The sequence below is a fragment of the Saccopteryx bilineata genome, chromosome 4, assembly GCF_036850765.1.
Source record: "Saccopteryx bilineata isolate mSacBil1 chromosome 4, mSacBil1_pri_phased_curated, whole genome shotgun sequence".
NCBI classification, from domain to species: domain Eukaryota; kingdom Metazoa; phylum Chordata; class Mammalia; order Chiroptera; family Emballonuridae; genus Saccopteryx; species Saccopteryx bilineata.
In genome coordinates this window covers 86566390-86585623 of record NC_089493.1, presented here as the reverse complement: position 1 = coordinate 86585623, position 19234 = coordinate 86566390, and the positions used below count along the sequence as shown (strand labels likewise).

Genomic DNA, 19234 nt, shown 5'->3' with positions numbered 1-19234 from the left:
TAAAAAAAATAAGTGGATTTGAATGTCCATCTATGTTTTACTGCTTAGAGAACAGTTAACATAAAACTTAAAAGCCTACTACACTCTCTCTCTGCATTCATGAAGTGAAATAAAAGAAGCTGCACATTTATCTTTAGCTACAGCAATTTCCCATCAGCTCTAGTCATCTTTAATGCTAATTATAAATACAATTATACATATATTTTTAAAACTATATATGATGAATGTTCAAAAAGAAATCTATCCAAACACTTTAATTATTCAATTATAGATTTTATTACATAGATGTTTTGTAAATCAATTCATGGTAAGTCACAAAGTCATCGAGTTGTAGCAGAAAATCTTTCTTAATTAAATACCTACTTAGTTAATAAGTGACAAATATTTCTAAGGGGCAAATTTAGACGTTCTTGCTACATTTTATATTCAGCACTTTAACAAAACTTTTAAACATATAAATTCAATGTTTTTAAAAGTTATAAACGTGTACAGAAACATAAGCTAATTAGTAACATAATCGCTATTTCCCATGGATTCCACAAACATCAATATAGGTAAAATATTCAGAACAGATGAGTCACATCGCAGTCTTTGGTGATACAAATGAACTTAGATTATAATGGAATAGACTTTGTGATCTCGTAATTCTACTTTTCTGAAAAAAGAATCTTGCATAAACACGAAGATTATATGAAAAGAAATTCTTGTATATTCATTAAATACCATGTAGCCATTAGCATAATTTTAAAAAATTATTTACTGACTTCGGAGATGAAAGGAGAAAGAGAGATGGGAATATTGATCTGTTCCTGTATGAGCCCTCATTCGGGATCGTACCTGCAACCTTTGTGTATCAGGACAATGCTAACCAACCGAGCTATATGGCCAGGGATTATCATTAATATAATCTGAAGAGCATTTTCTAAAGTACATTGTGTGGAATAGAAAAACCGTAAGATATTAAAAGGTAGTGATAAAAAAAAAGGATTCCATGGTCAAACAAGATTTTAAAAAAATGGAGTTAAACCATATTAAATAGGTATGTTTGCTGCAATTCTTCCTAGTCTACTGTGTTTAAATTGCTCCACAAAAGGGACAAGGTATGAACTATCTCTCAAATTTATCTATTCCAGAACACATCCATTCCATGTGGTACTTGTATTCCAAACAAGATATCTAGGAAATGGTATGTAGAATAATACTTAATGACATGGAAGATGTTCACAACACATTAAGTTAAAAAACAGAAGAATACAAAACGATTTGTTTATCATATACATATGTATATGTGTTTGTATGTGTGCATGCCAAGCAGGTCCAGGCTTTCCAGTGAATGTGAAAGCATCCTATCAAAAGGCATAAAAATGATATTGTGAGGAAGGGGCCCTCCAATAATGAAAACCGTCAACCAAATGCCATCCCAGTTTGGCTCACCAATCTTCTTCTGTACCCACACAGCAGACTGGCTTTCTACTCATATCATTATAAATCCATCGGCCCCCAGTCCCACTAGTAGTTAGTAGAGAGAGCCAAAGTTATCTAAAAATTTTTCAGCCTAACCTCATCTCAAACTTAGACTGAATCTTTAAATGTATTAGTTTTAAAAAATATCAATACCATCTAATACTGTAAATATATCTAAAGAAATTTGAGCTGCTTAGCAAGAAATTTCCTAATGTTAGCGCAATAATTAAAACATTTTACTTACTACAAAAATTTATAAGACTATTTTCCTTTAAGGATCCATTTACATCGTAACCAAACTGTAACTTTTATTAATGGAAGCTAAATAGTAACAATGGTATGAGATCAAATAAAACCAAAAGGCTCCACTGCTGCCTGAAGCACCTCAATTAACATGCCATAAAAGTTTCTTCTACAAGTTTAAAGAGATGGTTTAAGAATTTTATGACAACATCACTGATGGAGATGAATTCCTTTCCAGGCAACCTATTTAAAATGCAGTACCATGAATTCATTCTAACCAACTTTACACTGAGTTACCTCTACCAGTCATTCCTCATTAAAGTTCCTTTAGCAACATGTTTGGGTGAAAACAGAAGTCAATCAACGAATTGTTCAATAATCACCAACTTCCTGCTGACTTTAAATAAAGATTAGCTAAACCCACTGTCTCCTAACCTACCGCGCTATCTATTCTCTTCTGCTACAATTATTACAGTTTTAGTTGCTGTTTCCAACTTTTACTTCATAATATTCCAATTCCATTTACTATTGGATTTTTTCCCTCACTAACAATATTCTAAATAAATGTCTCCATTCCATTGTTAAGTATAAAGATATAATTTGCTTGTCATCTTACCCACCCTGCCTGCAAACCATTAACACAGATGATTATACAATAGTGATTCAGGGCAAGGTAAACTATAACAATTCACATAGAAAAGCTGAAGACTAGATAGAAACTCCAGGGAGGGAAATTATGATTACACAGAGTATGTATTATGTTATATAAATATCTACTTTTTTTAATGCCCAAATCTCTCATAGATAGACAGTTTAAAAAAACCCACTTGCCTGACTGACCACAAGGACTAAAAAAGTCTCTTTTCTTTCATAACAGTGCAGACTGAAAAAAAAAATCTGCTTCTTTTTTTATAATATAGAAGTTTAAGTATGGTTTCCACTCACCCTTAGTCAGAGTTTCTTTTTATTATTTAAAGTACAGAAATAAAAGATTATTTTCAAAACAAATTGATAGCTTCTAAAAAAGCTATCATTATTCATCATCAGAACCCCAGTACAAAATTCTAGAGTGTATGCATACCCCAACCCTCTATAAAACCTGTTCTATTTACTCCTATAAAATATCTTTAATCTCCATCTTCCCACTTCACTGTCAGCAGTACTTGGGACAGAAAATTCAGACATCTGACAAATAACTGCTGGCTATCCTAGGGCTAATCCTAGTTATGTCATTATTCATCTGTCTACCAATAAACTGAGTGAATGCATACCAAAAGCACAGAGCTGTCCCAAGTGCTGAGGAAAAATTTTTAAAAACACAGAAAAGATAACCTCTCCTCTCAAGAAACTCACAGGCAATCTATTTGGGGATAAAAAGCAAAGACAACATAAATATAAAACAACTGTAAAATGATATAAAAACAAAAATTCAATAGACTGGCAGCTTGAAGAAGGAAGAAAGGGAGGAAGAGAGGATGGGAGGAAGGGAGGAAGGGAAGAAGGGAGGAAGGGAGGGAGGGAGGCAGGGAGGGAGGGAAGGAAGACTAATTGATTTAGAGCTAGCTTCAGATTAAACTATATTTACTGAATGCCTACTTCATGCCAGAAACAATAACATACATCTATAGTTACATGCATATAATAAGAGTATAAAAATTTTTTATAGTTCTAGTTGGAAAAAAAATTGTAACTATGTGTGGTGATGGATGTTAACTAAACTTGTGGTTGTCATTTCACAATACATACATATGCTAAATCATTATGCTGTATACCAAAAACTAAGACAATATGTCAATTACATCTCAATTAACAAAAGATATTGTTGAGAGTTGAAAGTAACACTCCCAAATTCTTATTTTGAAGTCGTAACATCCAGTACCTCAAAATGTGACCTTAGTTGGATATATGATCATTGCAGATGTAGTTAGTTAAGATGTAGTCATTAGAGTAGAACATTAATGCAATATAAATGGTATACTTATTAAAACAGGAAATTTAGACAAACATGAACACAGAAGAAAAAAAATGTTGTAACTGGGGAAATTTCATTGGTGAATAATCTGAAAAAAGCCACTAAAATGAGATCTGTGGATTAGTTATGGATGTCTTTGTTCCCCCCCAAAAAAGTGAAAAGTGAAAATATATTAATTTATACTTCTATCAAGTCTCACACATTTAGCTTACATCTAAGATGGCTAAACTAGATCCTTTTAGTAATAAAATCCATGCAGTATCATTTATCAATATATGTCTTACTTATATTGATATAATATGCCCCAAACTCCTAGAGGCTCTACCTTGTTTACCTGTGTAGTCCCTGCAACACTCAGAAATGTGTTGTGGTGGAATAGTAGTGCATTCTGAAGTAAGAGAGTTCAAGTCTCAGGTCTGCAAGTTTGTTCTAGCTCTTTTATCTTGGACAAATTTATAAAATTCTGAGCTTCAGTACCACTGCTGCATGAACTCTCTAGGAGTTCTTGTGAGGATGAAAGAGTATGTAATTGAAAACACTTAGCATTGAATTTAGCATGATAAAGATATATTAGTTCCTTTTATGTTTTTAAATATTGTATACAATAAAATACAATAATGAAATTTCAGTCATTTAGAGCCAGGATTTTAACCACCAGTCAGGCAGAAATTTTGTGCCAGTCCACAAGAGTTAACCATCCTGATGTTGTATAAATATTATAGACCAAATGAGCTTAGTTGAATGTGCTTATGTTCAAGGTGACTGCTACTTTCCTGTATCATTGATCAAAATACTACTGAGGTTGTCTTAGATAACCTTGGAATTTGTAGGCTCCTTCAGACAACCTTTTGCACCGTGCAGATCATTTACAAATCATGTGCAATTAATAAAAAGCACTTGGACAAACGTATGTAGTAGTCAATGCATCATACATGTGGAGTTTGAAAATCAAGCACCAGCTTGTACTGTATTATACTATTATACACAGTAAGATAAAACTTTATTTGTGAGTGTTTCCGTTCCTGGCCAACTAGGTTATTGGTCCCTTAATGCAAAAAGATTGAAAACCACTGATTGAGAGACTTTGCAATAGAGGAATACACTTACCTTGGTTTTTAGCTGGTCTTAGATTTGCTAAAGCAACAATCTGATGCCCAGCAGCAACACACTGCATCATATTGTAACAGCTGTCCTTCCCACCACTAAAAAACAGAGATACATATCAGATTACTATTATTCAACACAGAATCATTAGCTATCAAAACAGAACCCATGATTTATTCAGCTTCTCATGATATTTCAGGGACTACTTTACATTTAGAATGCAAGGCACAAACAGTTACCATAGCCTTAAGCAAACTGAGCAAATATGAATTTCTAAGGTAGCTGCTCACAAGCTCTTAAGAAATTATATCCATTATACCAAAGACCATTCTAAACAAAATATAACTTTGGTTTGTGAGAGTAGCTTTACTTAATATACAAAGTACTTTGCAAATAAAATTATTTAAGTTTATATTCGAGCTAGAAACTTATTATATATACTCTTTAGATGAAATTCGCTATGAAAAAAGTAGAAAAACACCTGTTCCACAGTAAGAAATCTAACAAGTGGCCTCCATCAACAATTAAAAGATCAAATTAAAAATCTGAGATCCAACCTAATGATAAAGTATGACACACTTGGTGAGTTCAATTTTTTCAGATGTAGAAAGCCAAACTCTGAGTGTCACCAATAAAGTTAAACATCAGTACTATAAGTACTACAGCTTCCAGCCATCACATGATAAGGCTTGAGCACAAATCTAAGTAACAGATTAAAGAGAACTTCTTATTTATTTATTGATTGATTGATTTTAGAGAGGAGAGAGAGAGAGAGAGAGAGAGAGAGAGGAGCAGGAAGCATCAACTCCCCTATGTGCCTTGACCAGGCAAGCCCAGGGTTTTGAACCAGTGACCTCAGCATTCCAGGTCGAGGCTTTATCCACTGTGCCACCACAGGTCAGGCAAAGAGAACTTCTAATTCTGGTACCAAACCTAAGGTATAGGCAAAACACTTAGTCAAGACAAGTGTTACTTCAACTCTAACAAGGTTGAATGACAAATTCTGTGCTGTTTGGGTCTCATGCTCTAGTTTCTCGCTACACCATTCTTCCTTTACTTTTGCCTCTCTTCCCTTTTTTTGCTCTCTTGTTTCCCTTTATTCTAGTCTTTGCCATAGATCTGCAAATGTACCCTCAAGCAATGTTTAGACCTAATCATAGCCTAAGGAACTAAGAGACTTTTTATTCTACAAGCTGGCCTTTTGCCTTTTTAGTTCCCAACATTTGTCTGCCTCTACCACATTCTGATCAGTAACAACTGTCATTCCAGAACTCTCAAGGGAGAGATTGTAAAGGACAAAGTGAAGTTAAACATCATTTCCCCTTCCTCAGATTCTAATATTCTCATATATCCATCTTCCACAACTTCCCCTATTGAACTTCACTGCTGTATGTCCATAGGACAGTGGTTGGCAAAGTGCGGCTCGCGAGCCACATACAGCTCTTTGGCCCCTTGAGTGTGGCTCTTCCACAAAATACCACGTGCGGGCATGCAGGTTATAATAACAATGAACCTATCTACAGCTAGTGCTCGACTTACAACCACGATTGGTGCCGACAGACAGGTCGTAACATGATTTGGTCGTAAGTTGAGTAGGCTATATGTACAGTACTGTGAAATGATGTTATAAAAATCTTTAAGTCATATTTTATCATAATTTTCTTTCATTATTGTTATATATCATAATTTTCTTTGTTCATTTTGAGCCATTTGTATCATCTCTACACCATTTTGTTTTTTATTTTTACATTCGTCAGGTTTAAGTAAAACACTGCATTACCAGTACAACTGGTTTAATATTTGCAAAACATACAAAATTACAAAATACTGGTGCATACAAAAATACAAAATACAGGTGTAAAAAATACCATAGGAAACATTTTCCCAATTGCAAAATATATCAAAATATATAAACATGTACAAAACATTTTATTGGCCAGCACTCTCGTACTCCCAGCTGAGCAACGCTTGCACTGCCAGACGCAGAGCAGTCGTGGCTAATGATTGTGGTCCTAAAGTCGAATGATCGTAAGTTGCACAGGTCGTAAGCTTATCAATACCTGTATATAGTTTTAAAAATTTGGCTCTCAAAAAAAATTTTAATCATTGTACTGTTGATATTTGGCTCTATTGACTAAGTTTGCCGACCACTGCCATAGGACAAAACGACCTAATTCTTTAGAATATATAGAATAATTAAGATTAAAGGGTATACTTGCACAATTCTAACTCCTTACAATATTAACGATTAAAGGTTATACATCTGTAATGAGAACTTAGCCTTCTAATTTATTTTAAAATTCTAAGTTTTCAAATATGGTTTTAAAGTAGTAGTTCCCAAAATTTGTTGTCCCAAAACAAGTACTCTAAGAACAATGATTTTCAAGGTCAAATAAGTTTGGGAATACAAAGCATCTTATGTCCTGAAATGTCACAAAGTATGTTAGAAAAAAGAGAAGTTCAACATTTCAGAATTTTAGTTTACAACTCTGAATACTAAGTTAAATTACTCAGCGTGTTTGTGTTTATATACTTTATTATAAAATTGAAGAATAAATAGCCTTGCCAATCCTCAAGGTGTCACTCAACCATAAAATTCAATGATTCAATCTTTTTTATTAGGAAAATAATGTTCTTTATGGTCAAGAGATATATAATGATCTTGGTTTCACTTATTCCCTAAAACACACCTATCCCAGCTCTCATTTTAGTACACACACACACACACACACAATATATTGAAAATACAGTAGATTAGCCCTGGCCGGTTGGCTCAGCGGTAGAGCGTCGGCCTAGCGTGCGGAGGACCCGGGTTCGATTCCCGGCCAGGGCACACAGGAGAAGCGCCTATTTGCTTCTCCACCCCTCCGCCGCGCTTTCCTCTCTGTCTCTCTCTTCCCCTCCCGTAGCCAAGGCTCCATTGGAGCAAAGATGGCCCGGGCACTGGGGATGGCTCTGTGGCCTTTGCCTCAGGCGCTAGAGTGGCTCTGGTCGCAACATGTCGACGCCCAGGATGGGCAGAGCATCGCCCCCTGGTGGGCAGAGTGTAGCCCCTGGTGGGCGTGCCGGGTGGATCCCGGTCGGGCGCATGCGGGAGTCTGTCTGACTGTCTCTCCCCGTTTCCAGCTTCAGAAAAATGAAAAAAAAAAAAAAATACAGTAGATTGACTGTATTTAACTCTAGATATATTCATGCAAAGGTGCACATAAATGCACATATAGGTACTATATATGTATTTATATTCATATACATATAGTTATGTATTCATACCTACAGTATGTCTCCCAACATTTATACAGATCTTAGAGTTTAGCAACAAATTTCCATCAATGGCTTTTGTAATTTGCTTTTTTATTGTAGTTTGCTGTAATGTTGTATAAATATTATAGAATATTTAGTGCAATGGGTTATTATTACACTGATTGTAATGCCGGTGGCCAAGGCCAGGCAGGTTCACATTGGATTTGGGCAGACGGTAGAAAAACTGAGGAGTCAGAAAGGGTTGGGCCATTTCATTTAATAAAATCTCACAATGGTAAACAAGCACACAGGCAGGGGAAACCACCTCTCAAGCAAACGAACAAGAATAGCCCCTCACAGTGGCGGGCAGGCAAGCCACCATCCACAATCCCCCATCTCTCTCAAGCACAAGCACCCATAGCCTTATATAGGCTATGCACACGTGCCTCTGCCAGGTGCTCATGCACGCACTAATCAAGCTATGTGCTTGTAGCTGGTAAACCCCTAGCAAGCCTACCTAACACAGCTGTCCAGCACTGATCTTCTCACCTTCCCTCCCAGAGCCCCCAGACTTCTGAGTCTTTAGTTGGTGTGTTTTTAACAGTTAAACTTTTAGCAAACTGCATATGGATGTGAACTGTTCATTTCCTGGGCTACTTTTTATACTTATCTGACCAAATGGAGACCACAATAATCAAAGCTTAATTAGTCACTTTACAGAAGAAAGTTACTGAATAACAATACATTGTGACATTACAGTCTCCTAGAAATGGCACTGAAATAAAAGAAACTGGAATATTCTAGTGTTTCCAGAAGGGGTTAGTGTTATGTCAAGACCTTAATATTATTAATAGGTCAGTAGTAACTATCTAGCTTACTGAACAAGAACATGAAATTGTCAATGGGTTTAGAAAAAAAAAAAATGGCATGGCTGCAATGCAGTGCAGACACTCTAGAGATGCAAATCTCACCAAACAAAATTGGAATACCTTAAATTCCCTTTCAAACTTTGTTATTGTGTTTCCTTTTGCTTCAGTTTACAGACTGAGTATGGAAACATTTTAACTGGCCTGTCTTTGGTTGTTACATGACTTAAGACACCTAAATATGATGGGATACCATAAATTTCAAACTCCTTTTGGAATATGAAGTGCTACCATAGGTCACTTTAAAAGCAACTAATATGTGTCTGAAACAACAGCAACCAGATCTAGGATAAAACTGGTACAGTTCCACCTCTGTCCTCGAGCACCAAGGAAATATACTGCTCAAAAAAGTTAGGGGATATTTCAAAATGAATATGAAGCAATAAAAAAAAAGAAGCATTTGATTTTTTTTTTATTAAAGAACATCAGAAGAGCAAAGGACAAGTCAAAGAAAGTTCAATTATGCAAATGAGATGCAAAACCAACTATTTCATTGGTGAAAATGCACTATACAAAAGGCTCAAAGTACTAAAATATGTGCATATTCCCTGATCCCCTAATTTTTGTGAGCAGTGTATATCCATCAGCAATCCAGACACAGCCGGGGGGTGGGGGTACAGGGGGACAAGTGAGGGAGAGGTGGACGTCTCTAGGAAGGGTCGGGGGATATATACCACCTAGGGTGGAAGATAGGACCCAGAGTACCAGACGGAAAGGCTGAAGGAACTACATAGGACGAAGATAGCACGGAATACAGTTTGGCAGTGGCTGTCAAAACTTCACTGACTTAAGAATCAGATTCCGGGCCGCCTCAAGCTAATTAAACCAGCGCTCTGGCGGTGAGTATCAAGAGTTCTTAAAAGTTCCCCAGGTGAATCCAATGTGAATCCAAGTTTGGGGGCCAGGAGACTAGAGGAGCAGCGACCGCGGAGAGGAGGGGCGCAAGCCCGATCTTGGAGTCACGGGGCCAGAGCCGGAAGGCTCCGCCCCTTCCTCTGGCCGGGAGGGGCCCCTAAACCCCGACAGGCGGCTCCTGCACAGGCCTCTTTTCGCCGCCAGCGACGGAGCAGCGGCAGTGGCACTTCCCTCTCATCAATAGACAAGGACTGCAGTTGGCAGCAGAGGAAGAAGGTGGCACCGGTGCCACGTTACCTGATCAGAGCAGCGACCCTCATGCTGGGCGCAGTGCGCGTGCGTGCGGTGGACGAGTGACATCATCGCAGCCGCGACCTCGTTGACGCGCCGCGGGGCCTCGGCCTGGTGTTCGTCCCCCTGCCTGTCTGTGGACGGGCTATGCGCCCCCCACCCCCACCCCCGCCACTTCTCACTGCGGCACGCCTGGCTGAGCCCGGGTGGGGGTGGGGGTCGAGGGGTAGATATGGCACCTTGGCGCCTTGTCCCTGTGGCAGCGACATCTCCGCTCAGAAAATATGGTGTTTAGGCACGGCCTGACCACCTAAGTGAGGGCACTGAAGGTGGAAGGAAAAGGGCAGAGCCCAGTCACCCTGGCGTTGGATTTGTTTAGGTATGAGGATGTGCAGTCACTTATCCTGCGAGTTGAAGCACTTGTAGATGAGCAAAGGGAAAGGAAGATTGCCCTTACTTCCTCATCCACCACCCCTCCCCTCCCTGCAAAAAACTAAGTGCACTCTTTAAGTTTTTTAGCTTATTTTCTCCTTTGTCTTACAAACCTAAATCTGAGGGTAGCCCCTTGACCTCGGGGCTCCCTGTGATTTTTCACTCCCTGTGGTGTAATGTGGAAGTCGAGAAGCTATTTAAAGCCCACCACCAAAGTGCAGCGGCCTTGCAAAAAAAAAATCTAGCTTCTAAATTCTTTTACTAAATACTCAGTGCCTTTCATGTTCCAGCCACTGTTTTTAGGCTCTTGTGATACATCCGTGAAGAAAACAAGGATCACTCCCCTCACGAAGTTTATATGGAAGTGGGGAGAGCAGACAATATACAGCTATTGGCCAAGGCCAGGCATGTTCACAGTGGATTTGGGCAGATGGTAGCTGTGGAGTCAGAAAGTGTTGGGCCATACCCGTTTATTGGAGGCTCACAAAGAGGTGAGCAAATAAACAGGAAAATCTGCTATCTGCAGTAAGGGTAAGGGAGCAAGGAAAGCCGCACTCCGAGCTGGCAGGGAGCAATCTGGGAGACCCATTGCCCAGCCAAGCACCTATCGCCTTGTATAGACTATGCACCCGTGCCTCTGCCACCTGCTCACACTCGAATCAAGCAACATGCTTGCAGAACCGCCAGCAAGCCTAACACGGCTGCCCCACATATATTATGTTAAAAAGTTGTATGAGCTATTTAACAAGAGCTATTTAACAAAAGAGAGAGACTGTGAGGAATCAGGAAAAAGAAGGAAAGGCAAGTTGAAGAATTAAATAGAACACCAAAGTAGGACTTACTAATAAGGTGACAGTTGGACCAACTTAAAGGACCAGAATTAGCTTTGTAAATGTGGACATGTGCTCTACATAGAAGAAAATAACTAGAGCAAAGACTCTAGGTGCTGTGGGAGAGGAAGAAACTTTCCTTTACCCCTGACCATTTTTTTTTAGGGTTTAGTAATTAAATCTATGTGAGATATTAAGAAAAGAAAATAAATTTAATTATATTCCTACATATGGGAACACCATATCCATAAGAGAGTTGGAGACCCACATCCATGAAAGGTTCAGAGACAAAGAAAACTGAGGTATATATAGCACTAGAAAGCCCGGCGGTCATACAAAATGACCATTGTTCTAGATATTATAAATTGTAATTAAAATGATTTGTGCAAAGGTGTCTGCTAATTCAAACTGAATTACCCAGGGCAGGCGGCGAGGATGCCCCTTTGCTTAGTGCCCCACGGGGTTTCCCCCTTCTACTTGCTTAATTGCTTAAAGTAGAGTGCAATGAAGGAAACCACTGGTGGTACATTTCTTAAGAGCCACTGCTAGCTCAATAAATAAAGGTGATTTAAATAATAAAATGTTAATTCACATGTCAAAGATCTCTTTGTACACAACATTTCTTGTGTAGATCTTTCCATCATTTTTAAGCTCGCCTTGCAGAGGACCATCAATTATTTTTAATTTTATGTCCGTTCTTTCACGAACTCTTGAACAGGCAACATAAAGTTGACCGTGTCCAAATGCAGGCTCAGGTAAAAAAAATGCCAACATGCTTAAGCATTCGGCCCTGAGACTTATTGATGGTCATAGCAAAGGCAAGTTTTACAGGAAATTGTCTACGTCTCAATTGAAAGATGCATTTGCTCTGCGACTGAAGCAAGCCTTGTCTTTCTCTGCTCAGTGGTTTCTTTTTGTTGAGAAAGTCATTTTTGTGCAGCTTTAGCTCCTTTTCTCTCCTCTTCAGTGCTGTATTTTCTAGGAGGCATTCTTAAAAGAAATTACGTTAAGACGTAGTTTTATGTAAAACAGATGATTGCCAATGCAAACAAATGTTCACCTTCCCCCTGACATGCTCAATTTGCATTCAGCCTTAAATTGTTTCAAAAGCAGATGATTGCCAATGCAAACAAATGTTCACCTTCCCCCTGACCCGCTCAATTCGCGTTCAGCCGTGGCAACTTCATCCCATTGGCTAGTACAGTTATGCAAGCAACCAATAAGCTATTGGCGACAAACAGACACTTAAGCCGCATATAATAAAGATTCTGAGCTAAGGATGAGGTAAGGCACCTTGGGGCTTCAGAGAGTCATTTTAGGGCAATTAGGACAGCAAACATTAAGTAATTAGTAGTTAGCTTTGCCATATAAAATAGTTCAAAAAGGGTTCTCTCTGATAATCTCATTTTTGGGCAAGGTCTTTAATTCAAATTTTTCTGGGAGGTAAAGGGGACTGGGAGGAAACTTTTATTGAATCCACAAGACATCAGTTGCCTTTAGCTCAAAATGATCTGCATACCGCAGAGCGTATCTGGGGGTGATGTATTCTGAACCCCACAATGCGTTATGTTTTTGTGAAAGAACAAGGCCAGTCAGTGTGGCTGGAGCACAGAGTGAGCAAGGCCAAGAGTAGTGGGCGATGAGGTTCCAGGAATGGAGACAGCAGGAAGACCAGAGAGGGTCTTAGAGGCCACAAAGGACTCCATCTTCTACTTTGAGTGAAGTGAGTGGCCATTTCAGAGGTGTTTGAACAGAGGTATATGACTTAAAACTGAAAGAGTTATATTGCCCTGTCTTGAAAATACAACTATTAGGAGGCAACAATACAGGAGACAAATGATGAGGCTTGGAACCAAAATCTTATTAGTGAATTTGGTGAGAAGTGGGAGGATTCCAGCTCTATTTTGAAAGTAAAGCCAATAGAATGGATTAGGGGACTTTAGAAAAAGAAATCTATAAAGGATGGTGCAAGTATCATGAATTAAATTAATATATATATATAAGGAACCTAGAATTAAGCCTAGTATATTGGAAGCATTCCATTTTATTATACTACTATATAATGTTCTCATTAACTCCAGTACTCTTGTTATGGGGTGACTAGAGCAGTGACTGACGGTCTGCATACCAGTTTCAGCATCTAAAATGATGCAGTTTTAAAATTCTGCTATGGTTGATATTTACCAAATGAGTCAAGTATTTAAGGAATTTGCAGTGTAGTTGAGGAGATAAGATGTATATTTAATAAAAATTTATAATGCAAAAGGGCATATTTTTAAAGTAACAAGGATGTAATACATATAGCTAGATTCCCCAAGAGGTGAATCCCCAGGGTAAATGCTAGAATAAGGATCAAATTTGAAAGGTTGGAAGAAATGAATAGGAGAAACAGGTGGGCCTTACAAATAAAGACAACAGACATGTGAAGGAATTCACAGCATGTCCCCTCAAAACCTGCTGCTTTGGCATATTGATTATTTTAACTTACAGTCACTTGATAAACAGCAGATACAAGAAGAACATTCTGACCCTTCTTTTTGTTCCTGAAAGCAGGAGACAAAATTTCCATGTAAAAGGTGCCCTCCTTCTCCCTGGAAGAAAGAAGATGTTCTTATCACCAGAAACAGAGAATCTGGGAATTGAGGCAGAAAGAAATCTGTTCAGGCAGAAGTTGTTAAAATAACTCTTAGCCTTTCCACATAATTTAGTTACTTTTCCACAACTGCTTCTCTTTGTTCAACCTACTATACAAGCATTTAGGTTCTACCATTAATATTTTTTTTTTTGAGGAGGAGATCTTGATTCTCTTGTGAAGGCTCCCATGTTTGTGTAAGAAATTTTAATAAAATTTACATGCTTTGGCTTGTTAATCTGTCTAATGTCAGTTTAATTCCTACATCCAGTTAGATACCCTCAGAGGGTAGAGGAGAATTTTTCCTCCCCTACACAGAAGTAAGACCAATCTGATAAGTGGTGAGGGTGTATTGAAGAGAGAGAAAGATAGATTGGATGGATGGGATGCTGCCAGGTTTTTCAAGGTCATAGAAAACCAAAATGAGATTTTTCAATGTGACGAAGCTTACTCTGACTATGTTAGCCATCATTTCTCAGGAGATTGTATGCATTAGAAATAATTAACATGGTGCATGATTACAATGAATAGATTTAGAACACCCCCAAAACCTCCTCTTTTTCTTGCCACTCGCCAAGAGTGGATAAGGAGAGAAAATGCTAAGATTCTCTTCTTAAAACAACATCTCTAGGATTATGATGTGTTTTTTTCCCCCTCTGGTAGCTAGGCTTTATAAGCTTTATTTTAAGACTTTCTCAGTAAATGAATATACTACCATGTGTTTATCCTAGAGTTAAATTGTATGTTAGGAATCATGCTGAGACTGTTCTCCAAGGGCATCAGTATTTGGCTTAATGGTGTTGCTCCCTCTGACTCATCCTTTTTATTAAGCAGCTCTTCTCCAGTCCCTCTCCCACCCAGAAACGATTATTTTCTCACCATCTCTCCTCCCCTTTTTGAAGCTTTCTATTTGAATTTTGTCACTCAATGAATTTTTCTGGTTGCCTAATGTAACATTACAAAGTGTGTTGTGTCTTCTTAAAAATGCTTCTATTTCCTCTCATTATTAATGTCTTCCTCTCAGAGTTACCAAATAAAGTCTCTGTGCTTGAATGGACCATCAGGGTTAAAGTACAAGTGATGGGTTCAATCTATTCCAGCTTAATAGATGTACTTGCAGTTCTGAAATTAGCATATAGCAAATTGGTCTTAACCCAGCCACCAGAGTTATTCTTAGATTCATACTTATTTGGGAAGGAGTTTTAAAACTAGATGACTGAATAAAATCAGAGCAATTCTTGACCCCTATGAGTACTATGATAAACTAAGGGTTAGGTTATATTCTAACTTTTTCCATTGAGGATCTTTGTTAGGCCATTCTAATTGCTTTATGTGGGTATGGGAGTCATTTTGTTTTGCTGAGATTGAAAAACAACACTGTGTTGGTTATAGTCCTCGGAGAAGCAAACCCCAAGAAAGGGTTAGATGTGCAAGAAATTGATTAGAGAAAATGACTTTAAAGGATAAAGGGAGAGGAATCCCACTCCTCAGTGGATGGGAGACTCAGATCAGAATTCACACTGGAATCTGGGAAAGCAGACCAGAAAGGAAGAGCGAGTGGAAAGATCTGTAGGCTGCAGTGTAATTCTGAGGGTCTCAACGAGACCAACAGGGAGTCCTGAGCTGGGGTTATTAGAGGAATCCAAAATTGGACAGGCACAGCTGAGTTCTAGTACTTGTCCTGTGCTCAGTCATTGTCTGGGGACAGTGCAGGAAAAGCCTGGCCTGGTGCAAACTCAGCAGTGGATCCCAAAGTGCTTCAGCTGGAAACTATTGATCAGTTCATAATAATGCTCCTTCATGAGTTCTATGGACCCCTCTTGCTAAGAGTGAACTTAGAAAGGGGAGATTAATGAGACAAGCTATAGTCCCCATCATTGCAGTCTGTTTGGGGTTATTGTGGTACTTATTCTGTCCTCTACTATGCAGTCCATAGTCCCCTCTCTCTCAGCTATGGCCTCCGCAGATCTTGTTGACTCACCTGGTCATATCGCCTAAACATTCATTCCTAAGGGGTCTTAGACTTTGACCATCATACCCTTCTTACTCTGGGGTTTCTGCATGTTTCCATTCACAGTTGCCATTGGGCAAGGAAATATTGTACTAACAGGTACCCATGTAGATTACCTAGGTTCCACGTGGTTTCCTTCTTGCCTCTACCATGAAAAAGCAGCCCCATCTCATCCTGCTAATCAGAGTCCATTATCCCTGCTTGCTGGCCCCTGGATGCAAAGAGTTAAAAGTGCCCTACTACCAGATAGCTTGTAGTTTAATGGATGATTGCTGTGGCCCACAACAAAAGAAAAAACCTTTGAAGACTAGGATCTCTAACTCTGCTCAGCTCATATCATAGTAGGTGAAGCACAGAGTTCCCCAGTGGGTTATAGGCAGTGACTATAAACGAGGCTACTCTTACTGTCATCCCTTGGGTCTCAGATCCATGTAGCCTTCGTCTTAGACACAGTGCCATATAGAGGTCTCTGATTCAGTTCCTGTACTATACCCAGAGGAATGGTGTAGCATCATTGCGAATTATTTTCTCCAAGCTGCCAAATTAGCTCTTACCTCAGTAAGCCTTTCCAGTACTCTGTGTGTGAGGCCAGCTTCATGTCAGTAGTATGGTATATATATAATATGACAGGTCCTGGGAACACGGACCCATGCCCATACTACCTTCTCTATAAAGTAGATTTGCTTTTGAATGCTCTGCTCGATGGGATTCTGTGCCCATAGAGTTCCTGGTGGGCTGAATTAGTGCTCACAGGAAAGGCTGAGTTAGGGCCCCTACTGTATTCAGAGACTGGGAACAGCCCAGGGGAAGCATGGCCTGCCATTAACTCCACAGGGGGTCCAAAATTGTGGCAGTTGGAAGCTGTCAGTTGGCTGTGCGCCCTACCACAGGTATGCTTGAAAGGGGATCTGCGTGGGTCACCTCATTTCTGGCCCTATCAAGACAGAATGATTCACAAAATAACATAATTAGGAGAATGTTTGCACTATTTGTTTAAAATTGTGCACTCTTGGAGTAAGAAATGTCAAATGAAGAGTTCGTTCAACATGACAGTATTTGAAGGAGACTCAATCTGTATTCATGAAAGTCTCAGGTATAAACAGTACTGTATTTGTAAAGGAATTATTTAATTTTCTTTTTCTTTTTTTGTAGCAAGAGAGAGAGGGGGACAGACAGGCTGGAAGGGAGAGAGATAAGAAGCATCAATTCTTCATTGTGGCATCTTAGCTGTTCATTGACTACTTTCTCATATGTGCCTTGACTGGGGCAGGGAGTCCAGCAGAGTAAGTGACCCCTTGCTCAATCCAGCAACCTTGGACTCAAGCTGGTGACCTTGGCCTTCAAGCCAGTGATCTTTGGGCTCAAACCAGTGACCGTGGGGTCATGTTTATGATCCTGCGCTCAAGCCAGTGACCTTGCTCTTAAGCTAGATAAGCCTGTGCTCAAGTCGGGGACCTTGGGATTGGAACCTGGGTCTTCAGCATCCCAGGCCAATGCTCTATTCACTGTACCCCTGCCTGGTCAGGCTGTTTCATTTACTTTCAAACAAATATACTAATCCTTAACATAGTAAATCCTGGCAAAGTGTTTTTAAGAAGATTCATAAGTTAATAGGGAAAACTTATCTTTACCTAGCAATATTCATTTGCCCTTGAGTAATTTGCCTAAATTTAAAAACAAAAATAATAATAAAAAAACAACTTGACTTAGTGTTCTAAGACACCTATATGTTTAGTGTTCTGCACAGATAGTATAAAGGTGATTATAGCCTAGTCAATGTCAATAAGTAGAGTATAAAGTAATTCCTTTTATATGGTGTTGAAGTGATTGCCCAAGACTTCAAAGGTGTTTGTGAGCTCACTTCCTGAGATTTCAAACTGATACATATAAATGATGTATGAATTAGTTTGTAGAGCCAACAAAATAGGTGAATTGAAAATCAGCCTCAAAAAACAAGCAAACAAACAAACAAACCTCAACCCCTTGCCAGTTTACTTAAGGGAAACTCTCCATAGCCAGACACTGTTGCTGATAATAAAAAGTTGAGAGCTCTGAATTCTTTTTTCTCCACAGCACATTTCAATGATGTACTGATTGATAAAGACTCAGATAATCAAATAAAAATGACACAGGTGTTTGTCTACTCTTCAGAGTTGTTGAAAGGGTTTACATCTCAAGTCAGCCATGTCACTGAAGTCAGGTCACACAGGAAACCATCAGAAGGTAGCCTGGTTAGGATTTAGGAAAAAGGAATTAGGGAATTCGGGAATTATTTGGAACATAAATTTAAGGGCATCAAGATATGAGTTTCTGATGCACCTATATTAATAATAACAGCAGTTTATTTGGGCCAGGCACTTTAGAAGTGTTTTATGTATAGTGGCTCATTTAAACATTGCAACAAATCTATGAAGTAGGATACATTGTTATTCCCATTTGTAGATGAGGGCAATGAACACAGTAAATTAAATAATCTAACTATCTTAGTTTGGGCTGCTTTAACAAAATGCAATAGTTTGGGTAGCTTAAACCACAGGCATATTGATTTCTTACAGCTCTGGGGGCCAGGAAGTCCAAGTTCAGAAACCAGCATGGTCAGGTTGCAGTGAGAGCTTTCCTGGTTTGCAGGTGGACACATTGCTTTATCCTCATATTATAGAGAAAGTCTCTTTTTATAAGAGTACTAATTTCATTCACAAGGGTACAATCTCATGACCTAATTACCTCTCAAAAGTCCCACCTCCAAATACCATCATATTATGGAGTAGAGCTTCAACAGATGAATTTCAGGGTGACATAAAAATTCAGTCTATAGCTCTGTCCAAAGTTCCAGAGCTAGAAAGTGGCAGAACCAGAATTCAAACCCAGGCAGTCTAGTTCTAAAGTCTATGATGCTCTTAACCATTGTACTATATCTGCCACTGAAATGTCCAGATTGTTATTTTAGCTAAAATATCCTATACCCAAGATATCTTGAGAAGGACATTGCCATATTTTAACTCCTGAATCTTCTTGTCCTATGCTTCCAATCTTCCAAGCTTCCTCTTTTTCTGAAAGATGCACATTGTTAATATGTTAATTAACATATCACTTGAGTTCATCATTAAACATTGAATGCTTGAGATTCATCCTGTCTCTTTTAGGTGTATTTTCTTTGCTCCATCATGGAGAACAGCAAATTCAAAGTTACAGGAGTGAGGCAAGTAACAAACTGACAGAAGTGACTTGGAATGG

At 38.8% G+C, this 19234-nt stretch overlaps 1 protein-coding gene across 3 annotated transcripts in view; it reads right to left on the bottom strand.

Annotated features, from left to right (window-relative positions):
• The window catches only part of DPH6 (diphthamine biosynthesis 6), a 213209-nt gene extending 203023 nt beyond the window's left edge, over window positions 1–10186 (bottom strand). For 2 of the 3 annotated variants that reach the window (XM_066277189.1, XM_066277192.1), the window contains exons 1-2: window positions 10102–10186; window positions 4787–4881 (exon numbers count right to left, since the gene is read on the bottom strand). In XM_066277189.1, coding sequence (XP_066133286.1) covers window positions 4787–4881; window positions 10102–10124 — 118 coding nt within the window. In that variant the 5' untranslated portion in view covers window positions 10125–10186. Of the gene's footprint in view, window positions 1–4786; window positions 4882–5637; window positions 5661–10101 lie in introns of those variants that run through there. The other variant, XM_066277190.1, reaches the window with a different exon arrangement.
• Window positions 10187–19234: the final 9048 nt, after the last annotated feature.